We start from the raw sequence: 24,768 nt of genomic DNA, 5'->3' as shown, positions 1-24,768 counted from the left end.
TCTGTTTTGTCGTCAATAAGTTGTGATTAATATGCGTCAGTCTGTTTTGTCGTCGATAAGTTGTGATTCATATGCGTCAGTCTATTTTGTCGTCGATTTGTGATTAATATACGTCAGTCTATTTTGTCGTCAATAAGTTGTGATTAATATGCGTCAGTCTATTTTGTCGTCAGTAAGTTGTGATTAATATACGTCAGTCTATTTTGTCGTCAATAAGTTGTGATTAATATGCGTCAGTCTATTTTGTCGTCAGTAAGTTGTGATTCATATGCGTCAGTCTATTTTGTCGTCAATAGGTTGTGATTAATATACGTCAGTCTATTTTGTCGTCAGTAAGTTGCGATTCATATGTATCTGTCTATTTCAAATGCTAATTCCTTCACCACATCTCTTAATTAACAGAATTAATTTCCAAATCAGGCCACCACCATATATCCAGTTCAGAGATTCCCGACAATAATTACTTTAAGATACAATTCTATTCAATAAAAAATTTGAATCATATGTTGTACATTAATAATTACAAAATTTAAAATATATGATATATAAATAAAAAAAACAGGGTGTGTATGGGACGTGAGTCACAAAAACTGTTCAAGTACGTTTATTAAGACAATAAGATACGTCTCAAAAGGATTGATACTCTCCTTAAGGAACATTACCGAACAACTTAAACCATCGAGGATCGAACGCCGACCTGCAAGAACCTAGGCCGTCGCTGTACCGATCAGGCCAAGTGGTTGGTACAAAAAATTATATATATATATATATATATATATATATATATATATATATATATATATATATATATATATATATATATATATAATATATATATATATATATATATATATATATATATATATATATATATATATATATATATATATATAATATATATATAAATTTGCAGCTGTGACCGCCGGCATGTGGGAGGGAAAGGAATATACAATTTCAGTGTGCATGTGGAAGTGTCTGCGCATATTAATATCATTTTCATGTTTGGTAAAGGAGGGGACGAAGAGGCTTCTAGTAAGTGCACAACATTTTTTTGAGCTGTTTTTTGCGATATAAAGTATAGTCCATATATACGAACCTGCGAATTGGGGATTAAAACTTAAGTTTAATGAGTTTTGTTTTTGAATCCCGCAGACGTATGTGAATTTGGGAGGCCGAGACGTATGTGGGGGTGGTAGAGCCAGATGTATGTGGGTGTGGTAGAACCAGATGTATGTGGGTGTGGTAGAACCAGATGTATGTGGGTGTGGTAGAACCAGATGTATGTGGGTGTGGTAGAGCCAGATGTATGTGGGTGTGGTAGAACCAGATGTATGTGGGTGTGGTAGAACCAGATGTATGTGGGTGTGGTAGAACCAGATGTATGTGGGTGTGGTAGAGCCAGATGTATGTGGGTGTGGTAGACCCAGATGTATGGGGGTGTGGTAGAGCCAGATGTATGTGGGTGTGGTAGACCCAGATGTATGGGGGTGTGGTAGACCCAGATGTATGGGGGTGTGGTAGAGCCAGATGTATGTGGGTGTGGTAGACCCAGATGTATGGGGGTGTGGTAGACCCAGATGTATGGGGGTGTGGTAGAGCCAGATGTATGTGGGTGTGGTAGACCCAGATGTATGGGGGTGTGGTAGAGCCAGATGTATGTGGGTGTGGTAGACTCAGATGTATGTGGGTGTGGTAGACCCAGATGTATGGGGGTGTGGTAGAGCCAGATGTATGTGGGTGTGGTAGACCCAGATGTATGTGGGTGTGGTAGACCCAGATGTATGTGGGTGTGGTAGAGCCAGATGTATGTGGGTGTGGTAGACCCAGATGTATGGGGGTGTGGTAGACCCAGATGTATGGGGGTGTGGTAGAGCCAGATGTATGTGGGTGTGGTAGACCCAGATGTATGTGGGTGTGGTAGACCCAGATGTATGTGGGTGTGGTAGAGCCAGATGTATGTGGGTGTGGTAGAGCCAGATGTATGTGGGTGTGGTAGAGCCAGATGTATGTGGGTGTGGTAGAGCCAGATGTATGGGGGTGTGGTAGAGCCAGATGTATGTGGGTGTGGTAGAGCCAGATGTATGTGGGTGTGGTAGACCCAGATGTATGTGGGTGTGGTAGACCCAGATGTATGTGGGTGTGGTAGACCCAGATGTATGTGGGTGTGGTAGACCCAGATGTATGGGGGTGTGGTAGAGCCAGATGTATGGGGGTGTGGTAGACCCAGATGTATGGGGGTGTGGTAGAGCCAGATGTATGTGGGTGTGGTAGAGCCAGATGTATGTGGGGTGTGGTAGACCCAGATGTATGTGGGTGTGGTAGACCCAGATGTATGTGGGTGTGGTAGACCCAGATGTATGGGGGTGTGGTAGAGCCAGATGTATGTGGGTGTGGTAGACCCAGATGTATGTGGGTGTGGTAGACCCAGATGTATGGGGGTGTGGTAGAGCCAGATGTATGTGGGTGTGGTAGACCCAGATGTATGGGGGTGTGGTAGACCCAGATGTATGGGGGTGTGGTAGAGCCAGATGTATGTGGGTGTGGTAGACCCAGATGTATGGGGGTGTGGTAGAGCCAGATGTATGTGGGTGTGGTAGACCCAGATGTATGTGGGTGTGGTAGACCCAGATGTATGGGGGTGTGGTAGAGCCAGATGTATGTGGGTGTGGTAGATCCAGATGTATGTGGGTGTGGTAGACCCAGGTGTATGTGGGTGTCGTAGACCCAGATGTATGTGGGTGTGGTAGACCCAGATGTATGTGGGTGTGGTAGAGCCAGATGTATGTGGGTGTGAATAATATTTTATTTACAATTAGGTACAATGGGTGGGGATATTACATTATAGTGATATTTTTACATTCTTACAAAGCCACTAACACGCATATAGCATTTCGGACAGGTCCTACTAATTTTCTCATGCCCTCTGGTAGGATCTTCCCTATTAATTCCTTGCCAGCGATGCCCTAGGATGAAAACGCAGTTGCTTTGCGTATATTGACTTCTGGAGCTCGTCAAATTGACTTAATAGTGGGCTGCCAAAAGTGGGTGCATACCTTAAGAAGTACTTTAGCCTGGATAAGGCAAGGCACTTTATGAGAAGGTACAGGGCATCATGAGAACCAAAGTCCTCTATTCTCTTCCATCCTCTATAAGTCATTAAATTTTTCCTCGAGGATTGCATCAATGACGTTGTGACTCAAAGGGGTTCCAAGTAGTGTACTGTCAGTGGGTTCAATGACTGAGGCTTTCGGTAAAGCTGATTTCACTGCATTATTGACCACTTCGTTAGATGAAATTATTTCACACTTGGAGGGGTTAAGGACGAGACCCAGGGTCTCCGTCTGTGACTTTACCAGCTGCAGGTCTTCCAGCAGGGACTCTTGTGTGCCTGCCAGAGTCCCATCATCCAGGAACGATGCTGAGCTCACTGGTCAGTCTGCTTGTGATTTCGCGAATCACTATGCAGAAGCGAAAGGGTGCAAAGGGGTCTTCCCTGTTGAATTCCTTCTGCTGACTTTGTGCTCGCTAAAAAAAGGAGCGTTGAGGACTTTGCTGTAACCTGCCGAACCAATTAATGGGAAGAATGCTTCGGCAATGTTCTTGAACTGCTCTAGGAGTCATTTCCTTTTTGACCGCGTTGAAAGCGTTTCTGAAATCTAATTGTACTACTGCCTTGTCTTCATTGAGAGAACTGATATAGGCTCGTGCGGAAACACCCAGCCTTTGTGGTTTCAAGATTGCTTCACTGCCCTGGGGGAGCCCAAAACCATGCTGATTGGGTTTGCAGAATAGTGGCTGCTGCCAGACAGATACTGCTGACAGTCGGCATTGGGTCCATTTTTCCTTTTTCAAATTCAAGTACGTTTATTAACAATAATATACATCTCAAAAGGGTAGAGTAGCTTAGGTTATTTTTACCATCCTAAATTCTTTCTCTTTAGGGTGCCTAAGGAATACATGAAAGAAAAAATGGGGTACAATTTCGTAAGGAATTAAACTGTTCACAAGCGAAATTTCTGACAGGAATGCCTCTGCGATGGGCCAAGAATTCACCATTCTTGGTGAATTCACCATTTCCTTGACAGAGTTCACCATTTCCTTGAAGAGTTCACCATTTCCTTGACATGTTGAGGTCCTCCTAACTTAGTGTAGCATCCTGAGGAGTTCAGAGAAAATGAGACGATGGCTTTATAAAGATTAAGGACCTGCCCGAAACGTTGTGCGTACTAGTGGCTTTACAAGACTGTAATTACTATGCTATGTGTCCTCACAATCCCAATGTACCTTCTTCTATATATATATATATATAAATAAATAAATTTATTTATAAACCTCTAGTTTGAAGGGTCCTTGCCTCTGTTAGGGAGGTACCCCCCTACAGTGGTGCCGGGAAGTGGTGTAATTCTCTCAGTGTTTGGGCCGTAATTTCATCTCTGGGTAAAATATTCTCATTTGTGATTAACCTGAGTGCTAATATATACCCAGGCTTCCTGTCCCCGACAATGGGAATTATAGTTAATTAGTATTGAAAGCAGTAGAAGAGTGTGGTGTTGAGACAGTGTCGGGGGGAGGTGCCAGCTGGCACTGGCAGGCGTATGTCACTTACCTGATCTAGTGAGTGACAGGGCAAGTGACTGGCAGCAGAGTGGTGCAGTTAGTGACAGAAGCAAGTGATGGGTTGCATGATGGGGGTCGTGTTAATGATGAGGGGGGCGTGGCGGTGTTGGTGACCTCTGACCTCATTGTCGTGACCTTTATGCCATGGCTAGTAGGGTCAGTCTCCTCACCAACACGGCACCATAGCCTCGTATATCTATGTTTTGCCTTTGCTACTCGTTGATTATAGGACACACCTCGCTTAACCTAGCCTAGAGTAGCCTAGCCTAGCCTAGCCTAGCCTAGCCTAGCCTAGCCTAACCAAGCCTAACCTTACCTGGCCTGACCTCATGCCCAACCAAATCTGGCCTGACCTTGCTATGCCCCATGCCATGCCTGACCTGACCTTGCTATATCCTGCCATGCCTGACCTGACCTTGCTATATCCTGCCATGCCTGACCTGACCTTGTTATGCCATACCTGGCCTGACCTCCAATTCTTTTCTGAATGTGAACATTAAATTTGTATCCATTGTTCCGGTGTTCGAACATATGTATATCGACATAAGATCGAAATAAGGCAAATATGATCCAGTACTTAATGGGATTTATATCTAGAAGCATTAGTAATAAGACATTTTGTTATGCTTCAGATTTATCTTGCCTTTGTTAGGCCTCAATGTAGATTGTCACAGAAATGTGTAACGGCACAGGCAAGGATGGCCGATTTCATCCTCATAGTTTCCTGTCTTGTGCTTCAAACTCACACTGTATCTTGTACTAGCCACTTCTGCAATATTAGTACTTAAGACACATATCTTCACCAGTGTAATCACCGCTGTCAACTTATATTGTAGTTATTTGTTGATATAAAAACCTTGCTACAATGTACCTTTTCATCTTACCTGATATTTATTTATTTATTTATTTATTTATTTATATATATATATATACAAGGTGTCTATTAATCTTGTTTAAATTACCAATCAAGCTGTCAATGTAATCAATCGGAGCTTTAATATACCAATGTGCTTTAATATACTTACTAATCTCTCTCTCATCTCATTTTTTTTCTTGCAATGTATTTGTTATTTTATTAATTCTGATAGAATTTACCTACTTAAAATTATCTGTTAGATTAAGGACCTGCCCGAAATGCTGCGCGTACTAGTGGCTTTACAAGATTGTAAATACTATGCTATGTATTCTCACAAACCCAATGTACCTTCTTGTATATAAATAAATAAATAAATAAATAAGGTACATTGACATTGTGAGGATACATAGCATAGATATGTTAGATTAAGGACCTGCCCAAAAATGCTAAGCGTGTTAGTGGCTTTGCATGAATGTAAAAATACCAATCTAATGTTATCTCAATCTCATTGTATCTTCTTGCAAATAAATTATTATCATTAGTATTAGGATACCTGTTCATCCCAGGAATTGGGAACCTTCACTATGGAGTGTCGGCACTAAATATATCAATACAAAGAAATGGTTACGTATTTGGATAAGTTACAGGTTTATGGAACAAATGCCGCCAAGAATTTGTATTGGCGCTAAATTTCAAGAAGTATTACAAATGAGAACAATCATGTGTGTGTTCAATGTTATGAATTCTTGACAATGGCTCCTGTTTTTTTTTAATAGGTATTTGGAGTTTATCTACTTGGGGGATGGCGACCCACAGTTTAATTTTTTCATACGTGATTATTTTTATTCCAGAACACGATGGGTAATACATTGGGCTCTGGAACTGCTGAAGGTAAGAGCTTTATTAGTCTGTGAGGAGAAAAAGGTGAAAATAAGAAATAAGAAAATAAGTAATAAATAAGAAATAAAAAAATAAGAAATAAGAAAATAAGAACACCTTTATAAGAAAAGGTGTTCTTTATACAAAAAATGTGTTTATCTGTTATTAGTGTACCTATTTATTGCTTATATGTAATAAATGAAAATAGTATATTATAAATGATAACTGTTAGAAATGTATGTTGTCTTTGATAATGTTAGCTCACAATAGGAGTACATTGAATGTTTATTTTACAAAACCTCTAATGATGCACAGCATTTCTGAAAAGTCTTTAGATATAGATACTGTACAGTACCATATATACTATAAATGTATACACTTTTTAAAGTATACAGTATACTGTTTGGGGGGGGGAGGGGGGTTGAGAAAGTGGAAGGGGGTAAGAGAGAGAGAAAGAGACGAGTACTGTACTACCAAGTACAGTACTCCATCTGGTTCATATGTAAAGCAAAATTTCTTTAGTTCCAGATAATAGAATTGGATTCTGTGTGGAAGTTATTCCACAAGAAGTTATGGAACACATTTTCTTGTATGTTCCCGTCAAGGATCTTGTGACGTCAGTAACACGGGTCTGCAAGTATTGGCATCGCTTACTTATCGAGTACCGCTTCTGGTTTATAAAGTTAGTTCCTCGGATTACTGTTCATTGTGATTGGTAGTACATTTATCGAGTAAAGATTTTAGATATACTTTTTAAGAGTTAAATTAAAATGTGGATGGCCCTGTTCTTTGTATATGGCAGATTACATTTTAAAAGCCACTTGCATACTTTAATTTATTATTAAATGTTAATGTCTACCCAAAATTGTTGCCCCTGCTGCTTGCCACTTGGCTGCCTGCTGCTTGAACAAATAATGGAAGGCCTGTGCATGTTATCTCTTGTGATTGCTGTCATTGTATCACTATTCTCCTTCAGGTCTTAATATCTCTAGTTAATACCATATTCTTGCTGCAGTTATGGCCTTTGATTATTTGTTTAGGAATAACTTAGGCTTTATCCATTTAATTGTTAGTTTTATAATCACTGAATTTATAATTGTACAGTCACTAATGATGCTTTGTTTACAAACACAACTGTGGCATTGGGTGCAGAAGGATTTTCTGGCTATAATGTCTCGTAAACTTGTTAATTCATGAAACGTGTTGCTAAGTAACATAATAGACTTGGTCACTGGACTGTTTTCTGCATAAGTTAGACAAATATACAAAATGTTGTGATTGGATATAAATAATTAAGTCAATAGGCCAATAGGCCATTTGCAGTTTCTTATAATCTCATGTTTAGATCTTGTTACAAATTGGTGAGTGATAGTTTATAAATGACATCTTGCTGGAAACATATTGCACTTGCCTGCATGATATAATACTGCTGTGATTGCTATTTCAAAATGATGATGTAATGTGAAAGGTAAATGGATTTTTTTTTCTCTCTGTGTGCTCTTATTTCTTTTTTTTCTTTTTTTTTTGAGATATATACAAGAGTTGTTACATTCTCGTACAGCCACTAGTACGCGTAGCGTTTCGGGCAGGTCCCTGGAATACGATCCCCGCCGCGAAGAATCGTTTAATCAATATCTTGCCACCCCTTCCCTTATGCAAGTGGGAAATGAGATATTGGTGATCACGTTACAAATTTGTTCAGAGTCGCAAGTGCATTGCTGTACCCCACTTCTCAGTGTTCATACTCTGAGTTTACTTCATATATGAACTTGTAGACTTTACTGTAGTATACCTGTACTTGTTGGTAATAAGCTGCTATTGTCCTTAATAACTCTCGTAGATTTGTTGACCTCAAGCCCAGCACCAAGTCAACATTCTGGTTTGGTACTCTGCCAACCTACTCGGGGACATTTGGACAACTTTCCTTTCACCTGATGCATCATTTTTACCATTCGGTAAATAGGTGCCTGGGAGTTGGCCAATTTTTGTAGCTTTCTTTTTGGGGAAGGTCAGCTGTGTCAGACTTCCCATCTCTGGCAAAGAAAAACAAAATTTGGTCTTATGGAACAGTGCGATGCTACTGGAATGAGTGAACAAATCACACTTTCATATGGTGATTTGGGCCCTCATCTGTTCAACAATGAAGCGAGGTTAATTGGGGTTTAAGTTCTTGATGGGACAAGGTAACGATAGGGCACCTTTCCTCGACTGGTCACCCGTGTGCACCCAGCTGGAATTGGAACCTAATGTAAAATTATCAAATAGTGTTCAAAGGAAAACAAAACATAAAGATGTAACAGGTTTAAGTTCCTTGCCTAATTTAGGCCTAAATCTAAATAACCCTCTCCCTCACCCCCCCAAGACCCTCTTCCCCTCCCCCAAAATTACTTAAGTGTTCAGGCTTTGTCTGGGAATCTATTGATGCCCTGTGTATTCCTGTACTTGTTCTGGCTAAAGAGCAGTGTGTTTCATTATGACAACATAACGTTTCTGCCCGAAACGCTTTGCGTAATAGTGGCTTTAGGCATTGTATGTACTAGCTCTATCTATTAATCCAACAAACTTTGTAAAATCTCTTGTATGTATGTACCTTACCTAAATAAACATATATTTATTTATTTATTTAACAGGGCTCAGGCTGAAGGATTCAATGTGAGTGCGGCTGCTAAAGAGAGGCTTCTAGAGGAGACAAATGAGGCTTTAGTTCTCCGTATTCTTCAGGGTATATGTGGAGACTACTTGCACCTCAACACTAATCTCATCCTCAATCCAAGTGGACAGGGTGAGACACTTTCTTTTAGTGTTTAATACACATGTTTTAAGCTTTGCATATTATGGTTAAGTATATATTATGGGAAATTTGAATGGCAAAAAGTATTTTTGTAATTTTGTTCACCCTCAAATTAAATTTACTACTGTATATGGATAATTTCTATTTAACAATAATTGTTCTTTCTTGATGGGGAAGGGGGGTGACTCTCTGGTGACTCCCTGAAAATATAGTACCTGTATTGGCAAATATAAATGAAATATAGTTTTGTGTGAAAAAATTGATTGCTCTGAGACCTTCCTTCCTTGAAACTCGACATGTAACCAAGACGTTAATGAGCAAACTTGTCATGGGTCTTGTTGTTCTTTCAGTATGCCCAACATCATAAGTGGTCTTTGGTCTGATAGAGTAATGTATTTGCATATTGTGTGCAGCAATTGCCAGGTGCCGTTACTGATATTACTATTAGATTAAAATACTGTACAATAATTACAGTATGATAATTCAGATACATTTTCTTTGTTCTATAAGTGTTCTGCATGTTCTATATGCAATCCCCTTGTATGTAGCTACAGTAAACAATAATACAGTGCTGTTTCTAATTACAGTACAGTATTGTACATTGACTTCTCTCTAAACGTTTAACAATTGGTTCTGCACCCATTGTCGTTATCTTGAGGTTATCTTGAGATGATTTCGGGGCTTTTACTGTCCCCGCGGCCCGGTCCTCGACCAGGCCTCCACCCCCAGGAAGCAGCCCGTGACAGCTGACTAACATCCAGGTACCTATTTTACTGCTAGGTAACAGGGACATAGGGTGAAAGAAACTCTGCCCATTGTTTCTCGCCGGCGCCTGGGATCGAACCCAGGACCACAGGATCACAAGTCCAGCGTGCTGTCCGCTCGGCCGACCGGCTCCCTGCGTATATTATATTTATCGTATATTAGATTTTTTTGCATCGTATTGCTATTTTTCTTGGTTTATTTTGCAACAGTGTGGATTTGTTAATGGAAACAATACAACATACTTTGCTCTTTTTTTTATATTGAATTCCTTTGGGGGAGAAAGTAAATCTTGATTTAAATTTTTATTTGACGTTTATCGGCATATCAAAAGTGGTCAATGCTATTTCTTCTTTGTCTAGATGCCACTTTAGGCTGACTATTGCTGGATTCCAATATTTGTTGTGCCAGGTTTACTTGTGTGAGAATCCACTGTAGTTTGTTCTTTGAAGTTGCACAAAGAAATTAATGAATTTCATTTGGAAATTATTAAATCTATATTTATACTTGAAACATAAAATATGACTACTGTACTGAATTATATTGGTATCTTGATTTATATTAACAGAGGGATTTAAGCACTGGACTGTAAAACACGGAGGTGATAAAATTATAGTGGAGGATGTTCCAGCTGGGTCCGACCCAATACCTGATGAGGCCGGCCTACCCACCCAACACTGCTTTGTCACCTCTTATAGTACCTGCATAAGGATACAGGTTATAAACCTTGAATCTATTGGCCTCGATCCCCAGATTGTTGATATTTTGAAACCGAAAGTTCATATATCTGAATGGTAAGTTTGTGGCTTAAATTACGTTTTCTTGTGTAATGGCGTATTTATTTTTTTCAGTTACTGTACCTGTATTTGTTTGTGCGGTAATTACCATATATATATATGGCAATATATATACACATATACACACTAAATGGTGATGCTGTCAAAGACTTTAAGGAGATTTACTGATTTTGCTTTTGTAAATACTGTACAGAGAATCATGTGCTTTCCGAGCACCTTGGGACAGACAAGATTAATAATAACTGTGGGTAATGACGACTCGTGGGATTTTATTATTTATTTTAATTATTTCTTAATTGATTAATTTAATGAATTCTAATTTAAAATGTATAAGCGATTGATTTCTTATTTCTTACGATAGCTTAGCGGACTGTGTGTTTTATTGAGTGGACTGTTTGGATTTAAATTCTCCCACAAGTCATATCCCTACACAAGTATGGGGGGTTATTAGCTATTATTATTATAGCCTATCAATTTGAGAATTATTGATTGACAGGAAAATTTATACTAAGAATTAATATTACTGAGGTTAGTTTAAATGACTGATAGTCTTATCTGATTAGAAGACTTCAATTTGGATACAAGTAGGACACGTGGGCTATCGCCTAGTTATGGGCCTTGTGGCAATGGCATCGTGGTCCTCACATGTTGCAGCAGGTAGATGTCGCCAATATATACAGGTTGCGAAAGAAGATCTGCCAGAAGGATTCCATACAGCTAATGCAAATAATCTAATCACAGATATGGCATATAAATTATTATGGGTTATGTGATTGTAAGAGGCTCGCCCTATTTTGTTGGTTTACCTGCCTCGTAACCGGTTGTTTGTAACAAGAGAGCAGTACAAAGTAGTACAACATGAACATCATAACAGCATGCACAAGCCACGTGGAGGATGAACAAACCACAGGTGCCAGTCAGGCGGCGGCAGACAATGTAAAAGTTACACCTCAGTACCAGTTAACCAGGAGGACAGGTCAGCGGTTACCAAGTCACGAAGAGGTCAGAATTGATGCCGTCATGAGTAATCATTATATTGATGAGCTCAATAATAAAATAGAATATATTTTATACATTCCAGAATGAGGTACTTTAGTTATTTGAGGTAGCGGCAGCAGAAGATGGCGGCTCGGGTTACGAGTATAAACGTGGCTGCCGAGAGAGCTTCTTCATGAGAGATTTGCTGGTTAAACAATGGTGTCCCCCTCCTCCTTGCTTGCTTTAGTGACTCCACTAGGAATGGTTAAATTTTCTGCCCATTTATGGACAAAAATAGGGAGACATGGATTTTATTGATTATATAATTTAATTCAGTCACAAAGAACAATTTTTTATTGTTCATAATGCTGGACAGGAGGTTTTAAGTAATGGATTTACATTGAACGTAGATATTTTAATGACGTGGCAATAATATCCTATGTTTAAGGGAAATTCCACTGTAATCTCGTTTTCTTTTAACGAGTTACTAAATTAGTTTGTGTTATTATTGGTTAATGGATTAATACAAGAACAGCAGGGCAGTTATCTGCATATTGTAACTATGATTATTTAAAAATGTCGGTTTTCCCAACAATAACCTGTTGTCAGGGAAAGTGGAGTGTCATCCTTAAAATCTAAGAGATAAAATTAACAATTTGAGGGGAATATTGAACAATTGTTTTTGTTATTCTCGTCAATATGAAGTTCTGATCTGCTTACAAAGGTGAAGAATATTGTTCAAGCTCCTGCGCTATCTACCAGTATAAAGCCTGCCACTGGCTTTTATCATATCCTCTTGCTTCTTCCTCAACTGCAACCACTGCAGCTTAGCTTTTCTCCTTGTATTTCTATTATGTATGCTTTATCGCTTTCACTTTGATGAAAACAGTCGGTAGCTTTAGCCTTAATGTGTGAGAGCACAGTCGTGCTCACTTGGTACTCGATGCACATAATACCTTTTGGGATGCCACTCCAACTCCTTCATTCATTCTACAGGGACTTTCTTTCCAAGTCATCGCTGAATGCTTTCCCTTAGGTTTCCTGTTTGTAGAAACGATCCTCAACAAATTACATTGATTTGTAATCGACATGGTTCACGGATGTTCATAAATTATCCAAGAAAATCATGGGAAGAAACTGCTTGCGCAACAAACCACACAAATACTGCGATGCCTAGCAACCTCTTGCTCAAGCCCCTTTATTGCACATTTTATTCGAACTGCTTACCTATCTTGAGGTTATCTTGAGATGATTTCGGGGCTTTTTAGTGTCCCCGCGGCCCGGTCCTCGACCAGGCCTCCACCCCCAGGAAGCAGCCTGTGACAGCTGACTAACACCCAGGTACCTATTTTGCTGTTAGGTAACAGGGGCATAGGGTGAAAGAAACTCTGCCCATTGTTTCTCGCCGGCGCCTGGGATCGAACCCAGGACTACAGGATCACAAGTCCAGCGTGCTGTCCGCTTGGCCGACTGGCTCCCATACAACAAACAACCTTTATCAGTAGCTTTGGACCGTCACACAATTGAGATACCAGCATGCCTGGATAAGATGTCCAGGAAGTACATTGCTGTCTGTATATAAATTTTTTTCATGTAAGTACTGTACTGCTTTCCAGGGTGAGTGCAAGATGGGACTGCCATTCGGAGAACCAAGTAATTGTCGAGTTTAGGGGTGCTGAAAACAGAAACCTGGTCAGTATGAATTGGTCCTCTGATAAGGATGATGTAATTGGAAGCAAATGGTACAAGGTAAGTAAATCTTTGAAATGTTCTTTTATGTCATAATGACATGTTTTAGTATTACCTATCAATACAGGGATTCCCCATTAAATGAATGCCCAATATACAAACACTCATGCATCTGAACAGCCTCCTAAAGCCCCATTTTTGTGTTTCAATTCACTATATATAATAGATCCACACTGCCTCAGTCAGCAGTACTGAGATCCTTAGCACAAAGAGTTAATCCTCGTTACTCCCAAAGTTCTAATAGAGCAAGATAATTTCACACGTAAGTATTGGCGCAGTTAGTGTCGGCATTATACTAGCTGTTGTTTTCCGTGATGCTTGTCATCTCTAGCCGTTGGCATTTGTGTACACAATTCTTATGTTTATTCCTTCATCTATTCCCCTGCCATTGCTGTTCTATAGCAGGCATAGGCAGGCAGGTATTCTCAGTCAGTTAGGCAATCTCAGTAAGGCAAGGAGTCAGTGAGGCAGCCCAGGAAGTGACTGTAGGGAGGTGGGAATTGGAGGGTGCCAGGGAAGGTGTTGGGTGGGGATTGGAGGGTGCCAGGGAAGGTGTTGGGTGAGGATTGGAGGGTGCCAGGGAAGGTGTTGGGTGGGAATTGGAGGGTGTTGGGGTTGGTAGGGTATATGGGTAGGATGGGAGGGAGGGATGTTGAGGGGTCCCTCATGTGACTGCATGTGAGTTGGGATGATAGTGAGAGGGAGAGCTGAGAGGAAGATGGGAAGATGAGATACCTAGCAATCTGTTTAGTCTGTCAGACAGGCGGCCAACCCAAACCATCCTCTGGAGTTGCCGCAACAGATGGAAAATGGGATACTAAAACACTCTTAACATAACCTAATTTATTGACTCATGAATACAAAATTTGAATGTTTGTGAGCTGCTATGATTTATAGTGCCCTTTTGTCCATTGGGGCTTTTGAATTAAAAATCTAATGTATTATTCAAGAGGACATGTTGGCCAGCCAGCTTGTCAGGAGTGGGTGGGTGTTGGGAGTGGGTTGGTGGGAGAGTGTCAGGCATGGGTGTAGATATTGGGAGTTTTTATAGGAGTGGTATTTCTTAGATGATGACAATGTTAGAGTGGCAGCTCTCACAAGTCTTTAGTGACCCACAAACTGGCAGATTGAACAAGACCAGATCGCGTTTACCCTGGTGGTTGGGGTGGGGTCCGTGAGTTAGTGATGGAAGAAGTGTAAGAGGTGTTTACTTGTGTGACAAATTACAAATGGCCGACTCCCAATACAGTACACACATGTATTTTCATTTAGTTATTCATATAATTAGACCTCTTCACTCCTCGAAAAACATCTAACACTGACAAGCAATAGAACTCCATCATTCTATTTGATGGAGAGTGTTTTACATAATGTGTCCCAAGAGAAATCTCATTCTGTGTCCAAACAAATGTTTCATGAACACCTTTTCAGAACACAGCCCATTCATATTTGTAGGGGAAAGGGACTCCCTGTATATTGGTACTTTATATCTCCTGTTATTTCCCCGTATTTGAGGAGACAACCACATATAGATTGTTCACATTTCAAATGCCATTAAAGCAATATGAGATTTAGTCAAGGGAGCATCCCAAACATTTTATGTGGTGTGGTTATGAATGCAAAACAGGTACTTCTTGCTTTCAGCAAGGAGAGGACAGCACCACTTATACGGAAAAATAAAGGGGACATCCGATGAATGGCTTCTATTCATTTCTGCTTACAGTACTTGTGTAATATAAGTTTGTTGTAGCATGTAACTCGGTTTAATAGTACTTATGTTAGAAGCCGACTGTCTTTCCAATATCAAACCCTGCACAGATTGAAAACTAGTTTGTAAATGATTATCAACTTCTCTAATAATGTTTAATATCTGCTCGATACCGAACACCTTTCGTATTTATTATGTCTGTGTCTGCTTATTAGAGCTCCTGCTAACACTGGTGCATTCTTAATTACCATAGTGAATGGATGGTCCATATTTTCTAGTGTTGTTGAGAACACTACAGTTGAATGGCTGTGCAAAGACCTAAAATGCAGTGATGCAGTGCATGTACAGCACTTGGCAGGGCATTTTACAGGAAAACAAAAGTGGAGCAAGGCATAGTATATGCTATAGGAAGTGACAACTCGAAGTCTGCTACTAGGAGTCTGAAGTGGCACCTGTCGGAGAAGAAGGAAACACTTGCATATGTGGTTTTGTTACAATAGCATTTTAGGACTTAGGCCTGGGGTGAGTTACTGGAAAGAGTTAGGTTTTGAAGAATAGTACAACTGACAAGATGTATGTCAGAAAATAGGATCACCGTACTCCATGTGAAATACCTGCTCAACAGACGCTAATGTTATTGTTTCTTGGTCATTCATTCAGCACAATAAGGCGTGACCAGCATCAACCTGACTCATGAATAATACATTAATTACCGTGCAAGCTATTAACACTTTCGCCCGGGCATGACGCAGCATTGCGTCATCCGTTTACTGGCGGTAATTCCGGGGATGACGCAGCATTGCGTCATCCACTTTAAATAATCGCCAAAAATCAGGTTTTTATCCGATTTTTTTGGGACTGGTTTTAAAATGCGCGCCGATGTCTTCCCATTTTCTTTGTTGAGCCTCGTGGCCCTCAGGCAGCTTGGCACATGCCGTGGGCCCATTGTTTTCGCTCCACTGTTGTGACCAATGTCGCCTCCCCTCGCATCTCAAACGTGTGAACATTTCGGCTATTTTCCGTGGCTATATTTCTTACTGCGGCTTTAGAAACTATCTACGCTTACTCCACGATGGATAGTGATCATGAACAAGGCCCTTCCAGGAAGAAAATTGCGAAAGAAAGGCTTGAAAAGGGCGGGAATTGGGAGTGTAGCTGGAAGGCGGCTGAGCACTCACTCGTGGCTAACGCGTGGCCCGTCTTCAACTCGTCGGCGGTTGGAGCGTGACCAGGTTTTTTATTTTATATGCTAATGTTCCTCTAGAGAATTCTATTGCGAACCCATTGAGACCAAAATGAAAGACTTAGGATAAAAATTGAGGTGACCAGAGTGAAAATAGTGAAAACATTTTATCGCGTTTGCGCGCTCCTGGGTAACTCGTTCGCACTTTCTCTGTTTGCTGCGGGTAATTAGCCGGGCTTTTGGAGTTTATATGCATTTAGTGCTGTAGAGAATTCTATTGCGAACACAATGATACCAAATTTAATCTCGTAGGACGAGAATTAAGGTGACAAAGTTGAAGGGAGTATACACTTTTCAGAATTTACGCGCACTCCCGTGACACCCTGGGTCCCATATCGCACAGTTGAGGGGTGGCGAGCGGGGTGCACCAAAGTGTTAATAAGAAGTACCGGTACTATTATCCCAACATTTTCTTCAGTAGTTGAAGTGTTTTATGGTGCCTTACTAATACTATATGGTACAGCTTTTTATATGGATCACTGTAAGTTCTTCATAGCCAATTCTTTGCTTTCCTTCAGATGGAGAAAGTAGTTGTGGATTACCCGCGAGGACTAAAAATTATTAAATACTCGAATGTAGGAAAGGACCGACAGTTCTGGGCTGGACACTATGGAGCAAAGACTGCCGGCTCTTCAGTGAAACTTGTTCTGTGAGATTGTTTGATAAGTATGTACATAGTCGGGGAGGCTATGTAACATTGCTACATAGTCTCGCCAGCTTGGCGCCTTCTTTTGATAATTACTTACTTGATAAGTGTTTTAGGAATCCTCTTTAGTTGTATAATATCATGTGTATAAAAGAAATTTGAAGTAAATACTATTTATTAATAAGAAAATGCTCTTTTTTTTATGATTCCAACTTAAAACTTTGAAAATAGTAGCCACTCAATTTAAGGACCTCTGATTTACCGTTTCCCCGGTTATAATGACTGTATTTGAGGTCGGTAATTGGTGCCTTATTTGCAGAATCATTGGCCATTAAACCGGGAATACGGTATCTAGATTACAGAATCTCATTAAACTGGAGGCCACTATTGAGTTTGTTGTGGCAACCTTACCCTCCCTTGGTCAGTGGTAACATTTTCCCTTCACAGATTTCACTGCCTTGGTTATGTAGCATCCAGTCAGAGCCAGTCACAGGTAATCACAACCTGTCAGAGGTAGCCACGGTAAAGTCACAGTCAGTCATAATCTAAGGCAGTCAGACATTCACAGTTATGGTAGCAACCAGTAAAGTTTAGTAAACAGTGAGTTTGATGTCAGGCACTCAAGCAGTCTGCGTCCTAGATCACCAGCTGGTAGGAAGGTAGCCGAGATTCATAATCATATCATATTATGTAATCCCGTCCAGACTGGCCATCTAGACATGGCAAGAGGGGATGGATTGAGTGAGACCTATAAGCTAGTCTGTGATAGTCTTAGTCTGATATCTCTGCCACCTGCTGGCCTGCCCACTCAATCTGCCGCCCACCTTGCTATTCACACACTCGCCCACCCTGCCACCCACTTCCTTACTCTACCATCTGCCATGCCATCAACCCACTCATTCTGCTGCCTGCATGCCCGAATGTCCAGCTGCCTGCCTAGTCTGCCATCCACTCTACTGTCCAACAGTCCTGCTGCCTGCCCACTCTGCCACCTGTTCATTCAGCTGCCTGCACACCTGAATGCCTGTCTGCCTACACACTATGACCACCAGGTCATAATGTGGAGCCGGTCGGCCGAGCGGACAGCACACTGGACTTGTGATCCTGTGGTCCCGGGTTCGATCCCGGGCGCCGGCGAGAAACAATGGGCAGTTTCTTTCACCCTATGCCCCTGTTACCTAGCAGTAAAATAGGTACCTGGGTGTTAGTCAGCTGTCACGGGCTGCTTCCTGGGGGTGGAGGCCTGGTCGAGGACCGGGCCGCGGGGACACTAAAGCCCCGAAATCATCTCAAGATAACCCTCTCACTCACCCACTCTTCCTCCCGCCCTGCTACTCACCCACCCATCTGCCTGCCCATTTGCTTGCCAGCCACATGTTCCTCCTTCACGTTTCTACACAGTGCTGCTCCTTTACTGAGAGATATTATTTTTAACTTTTTTGCTTTAATATGAACTTGGATAATTTTTTGCTAATATCATGTCTGCCCTCCCGCCAGTCAGCCACTAATCCATCCACTCACCCCACCTCCTGCCAGCCCATCCACCTGCCAGCCAACTAGTTATCTATCCAGCACGCCAGCATGGCCACCCACCATCCATCCTTTTGCCCTAACATGACTAAAAAGTTATCAACATTTTAATACCTAGGTACAGCCCCATATAGGTCATTAAATCGAGCGAATACTGTATTCTGAATCAGCATTTGGTGTATGGTTAAATTAGAAATTCTAACATTTACCTAATGGCCACCATCACAAGTAATAATAATTATGTTTATGTAAAAAATATATAGAGGAACACAGTAAGGTGGTTGAATAGTGAATAAATCCACAAGGGCCGTGACGAGGATTCAAACCTACGTCCAAGATCATCCCAGACGCTGCCTTTATCGACTGAGCTACGACATGGTTAACATGGTTTGTTCATTTGATGCATCACGCTATTGTGATTTGTGTGTGGTTGAATAGTCATTACATAAAATGTGTATTTAGTAAGGCCACTGGTTTGCAAAACCTTTGGGCATAACTTAGAATAATTCAGGTACACTCTGTAGTAGCTTTTGGAGTTTTGGGTTGGGTCATGGAGGAGAAGTATCAAGACCGGAGTTGGGTTGGATGGCCTGAAGTCTGTTGAAGGTGTGGCTCACACCCACGGCTATAACCTGTTGTTGCCACCTAACTAATCAGAAACTGGAAATTGTTCTTCAATTTGAATTCATGGACTCCCAAATATGTAGTTCCTTACATGGGACAATAGAAAGGTATTTATTAATTGGTTATGAGTCTAGGAACTTGCTTGTTTATAATGGCTTGTAAGTGGAATCGGATTTAGTACGATGTTTCCATTGTCAGGTGCATGTTTGGTGAGGTGGTTGAAACTGTTTGCATTTCACCTCATGATGTAACTAGTCAAAACTCTCTTGACATATCTTGAGATGATTTCGGGGCTTTTTTAGTGTCCCCGCGGCCCGGTCCTCGACCAGGCCTCCACCCCCAGGAAGCAGCCCGTGACAGCTGACTAACTCCCAGGTACCTATTTACTGCTAGGTAACAGGGGCATTCAGGGTGAAAGAAACTTTGCCCATTTGTTTCTGCCTCGTGCGGGAATCGAACCCGCACCACAGAATTACGAGTCCTGCGCGCTATCCACCAGGCTACGAGGCCCCTTGCATATAGGTATTGTATCACATGTATATAAAATTACTTTGTAAACATGTGTGTTTTTACTTGTATATATTTTTAATGTAAGGTTACAGAAACTTAGCTACCTTTTTTTTCCTTATGATATAAAAAATAATAATGTGTAAAAACCAAAGCTCATCACCTCCCCACACTTCCAAAAAATAAAGTTTAGATGTATAAAGGTATATATTAGAGTGTGTGTGTGTGTTTTAACGTAAAGGGACCAGAGTGAAGCACCAATATTTCTAATACAGATTGGAAGAGAACATAAAAGATTCTGGTGAAAGATGTAGAAAATGGCTTTTATGGTGGAAGATTTCTGGATTAGATAATATTTTACTTACTCTTTGTAAAATTATTTTCCCATTCCTTTGTCTTTTTGCTGTCTTATTGACATCCTGAATGATATTTAAGACATATTTTAATACTTTGATACCCAATAGCCTTACAGGCTTAGTGCTTTCTTTTGACGCAGACAATGTCACAATAACGTGGCTGAAATCTACATGCCCATCTCACACATCTGAAAATTAAGAATTGACGTCATTTTGGACCATTATCAAGTCGGTTCCTTATTTTCAGATTTGTGGATTAGGTGTTTTTATCTTGAGAGTATTTACTAATTATTATTATTAATACACAGAGTAATCATACTAACGTGACTGCATCAATGAGAAAATCTGTAGGAGCTGTGATGAGGGTTTGAACCTCTGCGGTGGGTGTTCCCATGTACACACTTTAGGCCACATGGTACAACGATTGCAACCTGGAGTTCTACTGAACACACGAGGGCTTCCTGAGGCAACCCTCGTGTGTTTCCTGGGTTTTCCGTGATGAGGAACCCTCATCATGGCTCCTATGGATTTTCTCATTGATGCAGTCACATTAGTGTGATTGCTCTCTCTGTATTGAAAGAGGAGCATCAGAGGTAGAACATTCCTAAATGACAGAGCCAGAGTGCACAGGGGGGATTGTGTGGAAATCCTGGTCTGGCTTCAGTGAAAGCCTCGGTAAATTCTTGTGTGTTCAGCACAACTCCAGGTTGCAAGACTTATACCATGTCCATTACCATACCATTTATGGGAGCCGGTCGGCAGAGCGGACAGCACACTGGACTTGTGGTCCTGGGTTCGATCCCAGGCGCCGGCGAGAAACAATGGGCTGAGTTTCTTTCACCCTATGCCCCTGTTACCTAGCAGTAAAATAGGTACCTGGGTGTTAGTCAGCTGTCACGGGCTGCTTCCTGGGGGTGGAGGCCTGGTCGAGGACCGGGTCGCGGGGACACTAAAAAAAAAAAAGCCCCGAAATCATCTCAAGATAACTGGTCATCTCGAGCATGTGCGTGGGAACACCCACTGCACAAGTTCGAACCCACATCACGGCTCCTATGGATTTTCTCATTAGAGTATTATTATTTAATTTTCTCTTGCATCACTTAGTCCATTGTTCTGTAATAACATTATCCATGTACCCATTTTCTTCAGTAGCCTTAGATATTTTTACTGACCTAGGAAGTACAGTACTGTACTTTTTCATAGACATACAACGACACAAATCATCTCTAGCATATTGTCTCAATCCTAATAAGTCAATTTGTAATATTTGCAATTTATAAATTGATACAGTTGCAATTACAACAATACTTGATTACCATAGTCAGTTTAACTGCTCAAGTATAGTGAACCACCACATAGTCATAAATTAGTAGAGACTAAAGTTCTTGACAGTAGTTATTAGACCATATAATCACTATTTCGGGTAAATTAAGTATGTCGAATAATTGTCTGAAATATATTCCAAGAGTGCTTTACTTTGGGCCATATTGAAGATTATTTACATATTTACTTTGAACTTTATAATTTCTCATGTTTATAAAAATTACTCAAATAAATTTATTCTCATTTTCTGAGTAATACACATTATTTAATAATGGTTTTAGTGCCAGAAAATGTCTTGATATAGCAGTTTGCATAGAAATAGGCTCCTCTTAATTGTTTAATGAAGATTTTAAATATTAGGGAGAAAAGGCAGAACTGTAGAGTATATGCTTTAAGAACATGAAGGCAGTATTAACTGTACATTTGTACCCTGTACTTTAAATTCCCCAAACAAACTATCCACTAAGAAGACAGCATTTGATGACACGACCACACACTAGAATGTGAAGGGACGACGACGTTTCGGTCCGTCCTGGACCATTCTCAAGTCGATTGTGAGACAATCGACTCAAAATCGATTTGAGAATGGTCCAGGACGGACCGAAACGTCATCGTCCCTTCACATTCTGGTGTGTGGTCTTGTCATCATACTTTAGCCACGTTATTGTGACTCATCGCCTGCAAACAGAAGACAGCACTTCTCAACCAGGGTTCTGCAGAACCCCTAGATAACTAGGAGTTGTGCAAGAGAGGGTGGTGATAAGCTAATTCTAATCATATGCAAATGTATTTTTGAGTCATTTTATTAAATTTTTGTCATTTAACTAGTATCAAGAGCAAAGACAAATTGTCTCCTTTCAATTGACAACAAAAACCGCATGTGATTATCTAAAGTGTGACCTGGAATTATTTCAAGGGGTACAAAGGTTGAGAAGCTCTGCCTAAGCAAAAATATAAAATGATGTTCTCTACAATAGCATGCTTCACAAATGATAAATTAATGCAGAGAATTACAAGATAGTGGAATATCAATATAAATGTTAAAATACATAAATTACTAAAAAAAGATTGTTGCCATTTTTTGTGCTGGGGTGAAGACACAAAAGGATACTAATGTAGGATTAAGAAACTGGCCGAATTGTAAACTGCATTAATAGTGTTTAAACATTTACAATATACAGCAGACCCTTGATTTTTTTTTTAAATATTTGCATTCATGGTTTTAACTATTCACAATTGGTTGCTCTACACACCCTTTCTTTTTTTTTTTAATCTCCAATCCAAATATTGAAAAGGCTTTTATTTTTCTTTAAGTACAAAAATAAAACTATCAGATATGTACTGTAGGCAACACCACCACAAGATGTAGTGACCTAGTCCCTTAAATATCAGTGTAGCTTAGCCCTCATATACACAACACACACAACAGATAAGGTAACAGGTGGCAGGTGAGCTTCTAACATGGCTGAAAATTTTTTCTGATGGATGAAGGCAGTAATCAGAGGCAATGTATCGGACTGGAGAAATTTCATAAGTGGAGTACCACAGGGTTCAGTTCTTGCACCAGTGATGTTCATTGTCTACATAAATGATCTGCCAGATGGAATACAGAATTATATGAACATGTTTACTGATGATGCTAAGATAATATGAAGGATAAGAAACTTGGATGATTGTAATACTCTTCAAGAAGTCCTGAACAAATAGTTTATGAACCACCACTTGGCAAATAGAATTTAATGTACATAAATGCCATGTTATGGAATGTGGAATAGGAGAACATAGACCCAACTCAACCTATAAATTATGTGGGAAATCTTTAACGACTTCTGATAAAGAGATCTAGGGGTGGTTCTAGATAGAAAACTATCACCTGAGGACCACATAAAGAATATTGTGCGAGGAGCCTATGCCACGCTTTTTAACTTCAGAATTACTTTTAAATACATGGATGGTGAAATACTGTACTAAAGAAATTGTTCTCGACTTTTGTAGTCAAAACTGGAATATGCAATGGTTGTATGGTGCCCATATCTTAAGAAGCACATCAGCAAACTGGAAAAGGTGCAAAGACATGCCACTTAGTGGCTCCCAGAACTAAAGGACAAGACCTACGAGGAGAGGTTAGAGGCATTAAATATATAGTAAGTAATTATCAAAAGAAGGCACCAAATCGGGAAGGCTATGTAGCACCACCCATTGATAAAATTTATTGGGAAGACTTCCTGAGACCCGGAACTTCGAGAACAAGAGGGCATAGATTTAAACTAAACAAAGCTGCCAAAGAAATATAAGAAAATTTACTTTCACAAACAGAGTAGTAGATGGTTGGAACAAGTTAGGTGAGAAGATGGTAGAGGCCAAAACCACCAGGACTTTCAAAGCGTTATACAACAGTGCTGGGAAGACGGGACACCACGAGTGTAGCTCTCATCCTGTAACTACACTTGGGTAATTACAAGTACACACTTAAGATACTCTCTCACTAGTTCCATCCTCAAAATGTAAAAATATGCATTTTTTTTGCTCTGGCAAACCTATCCTTGTAGGAACACAAGTCCTTGGTCTTGCCATTTGTGAATATATCACGAATGTATTCCCCAAATGTTAAGTTACATAACCCATGAATAGCAAGGGCCTGCAGTGTACTGTATGGTACACAAAATATTTCAAGTGTACCATTCATGAAATTTGTGCCTTGATAATACCAGATTATTTAGTACTGTATAGCTATTAAAATTTTGTGTTTAAATGTATAGTATGACTATATAATATTAGTAATTTCTTCTGCAGGTATTACATTGTAAAATTTTGAACATTGCAAATTTTACATTGTAAAATTATTTTGTGAATTAAATACTGTATATAAATATTCTGTGCTGTTTCCTTTGCCTTTCAATTATTCAGTGAAATGTTAGTGAATTGCAAACAAATTCTCCATATTTAACACTTTCATATAATTTTACTTGCTTGTACCAATGTCACTATTTTCATTTTAGCTTAACCCTTTAACATCTAAATGAACAATATAAGATTCAAGGATTGCTGGTAGAATGAACTACCAGCAATCTTTCCATTCACCTGGGCTATTTCCATGGAAGTCTGGATGACAATTTTGAACTGAAGATAGTTCCGTAGTAAACTACAAAATGCATACAAAGAATGTAGGCAAGTGAGAGAGAGTTTAGGGAGCCGGTCGGCCGAGCGGACAGCACACTGGACTTGTGATTCTGTGGTCCCAGGGTCGATCCCGGGCACCGGCGAGAAACAATGGGCAGAGTTTCTTTCACCCTATGCCCATGTTACCTAACAGTAAAATAGGTACCTGAGTGTTAGTCAGCTGTCATAAGCTGCTTCCTGGGGGTGGAGGCCTGGTCGAGGATCGGGCCGTGGGGACACTAA

At 40.3% G+C, this 24,768-nt stretch overlaps 1 protein-coding gene across 4 annotated transcripts; it reads left to right on the top strand.

The window, feature by feature from the left end:
• Positions 1 to 4,328: 4,328 nt before the first annotated feature.
• On the top strand, positions 4,329 to 24,239 carry LOC123745625 (F-box only protein 27). Of its 4 annotated transcripts, XM_045726357.2 has the most exons (8): positions 4,695 to 4,773; positions 6,325 to 6,364; positions 6,875 to 7,034; positions 8,983 to 9,134; positions 10,474 to 10,699; positions 13,297 to 13,429; positions 16,899 to 17,046; positions 17,474 to 24,239. In XM_045726357.2, exons 1-7 carry the CDS (start codon positions 4,762 to 4,764, stop codon positions 17,031 to 17,033), a joined length of 858 nt encoding a protein of 285 aa, XP_045582313.1. In that variant the 5' UTR covers positions 4,695 to 4,761; the 3' UTR covers positions 17,034 to 17,046; positions 17,474 to 24,239. The 4 variants fall into 4 exon arrangements, with proteins under 4 accessions (XP_045582314.1, XP_045582315.1, XP_045582316.1 ...); XM_045726358.2 differs by lacking the exon at positions 4,695 to 4,773 and adding an exon at positions 4,329 to 4,437 and having other exon boundaries at positions 16,899 to 24,239; XM_045726359.2 differs by lacking the exon at positions 4,695 to 4,773 and adding an exon at positions 4,466 to 4,614 and having other exon boundaries at positions 16,899 to 24,239.
• The last annotated feature ends 529 nt before the right edge of the window (positions 24,240 to 24,768 follow it).

Source organism: Procambarus clarkii, chromosome 71 (assembly GCF_040958095.1).
Source record: "Procambarus clarkii isolate CNS0578487 chromosome 71, FALCON_Pclarkii_2.0, whole genome shotgun sequence".
NCBI lineage: Eukaryota > Metazoa > Arthropoda > Malacostraca > Decapoda > Cambaridae > Procambarus > Procambarus clarkii.
This window is presented reverse-complemented; position numbering and strand designations above follow the sequence as displayed.